Genomic DNA, 985 nt, shown 5'->3' with positions numbered 1-985 from the left:
GGCTTCTCGCCGCTGTGCGCCCGCCGGTGCTTCGCCAACGCCGAACCATCGGCAAACGCCTTGCCGCAATCCGGACAGGCGTGCCGGGGCCCGGCGTGAGCCCGCTGGTGCTTATGGAAGTGGAGGGTGCTGTTGAAGCTCTTCCCGCAATCGGCGCAGACGTGGGGCTGCCCGCCCGCGTGGGTACGTTGATGCCGGTAGAGGTGGGAGGTCCGGCCGAACCGTTTGCCGCAGTCCCCGCACTGGTAGGGTCGTTCGCCGGTATGGATCCGTTGGTGTCGTTCCCAATGGGAGCTCCAGGAAAAACTCTTCCCGCAATCACCGCAACGGTAGGGTTTCTCACCGCCACCGTGGAGGCTACGCCGGTGCCGGGCGTATTGGGCGCGGGCGCCGAAGGCTTTACCGCACTCTTCGCAACGGAAAGGACCGTCGCCCAGATGGAGGCGTTGGTGTTTGACCAACGCCGGCCCATCGCCAAAACTTTTCCGGCACAGGGTGCACTTGTAGGGTCGTTGGCCGGTGTGGGTGCGTTGGTGCCGGTCAAAATGGAGGGTGCTACCAAAACTACGCCCGCAGTAGGTGCAGATGTAAGAGCGACCGCCGGCATGGGTGCGTTGGTGCCGGTAGAGGTGGGAGCTCCGGCTAAAACGCTTACCGCATTCGGGACACTGGTAGGGCTTCTCCCCGGTATGGACACGTTGGTGCCGGTCAAAATGGGAGCTCCAGCTGAAGCTCTTGCCGCAGTGACCGCACTGGAAGGGCAAGCGACCGGTGTGCAACCGCTGGTGGGTCACCAGCTCCTTGTTACGGCGGAAGCTCTTGCCGCACTCTTCGCATTTGTACGGCAAACCCCGGGGCCGCGCCGGCGGAGCTGGAGGGCCCGGCCGTTCGGCGGCGTGAGCCCGTTGGTGCCGGTAGAGGTTGGAGCTGACGTTGAAGCTCTTCCCGCCGTGGAGGCCGGGGGAGGGGGTCTCGCCGGTGGGGG

General features: G+C 65.4%; 1 protein-coding gene across 1 annotated transcript in view; it reads right to left on the bottom strand.

Moving 5' to 3' along the window:
- The window catches only part of LOC104127447 (zinc finger protein 665-like), a gene marked incomplete at its 5' end in the record, with an annotated part of 10,179 nt that extends 9,277 nt beyond the window's left edge, over nt 1–902 (bottom strand). Inside the window, one exon of the mRNA XM_035895650.1 lies at nt 4–902. Coding sequence (XP_035751543.1) covers nt 4–902 — 899 coding nt within the window. The remainder of the gene's footprint in view (nt 1–3) is intronic.
- Between the last annotated feature and the right edge of the window lie 83 nt (nt 903–985).

This window comes from Egretta garzetta, unplaced genomic scaffold (genome assembly GCF_000687185.1).
Source record: "Egretta garzetta isolate BGI_Z169 unplaced genomic scaffold, ASM68718v1 scaffold1016, whole genome shotgun sequence".
NCBI classification, from domain to species: domain Eukaryota; kingdom Metazoa; phylum Chordata; class Aves; order Pelecaniformes; family Ardeidae; genus Egretta; species Egretta garzetta.
The sequence above is the reverse complement of the archived record's forward strand: the minus strand, read 5'-3'. Positions and strand labels throughout refer to the sequence as shown.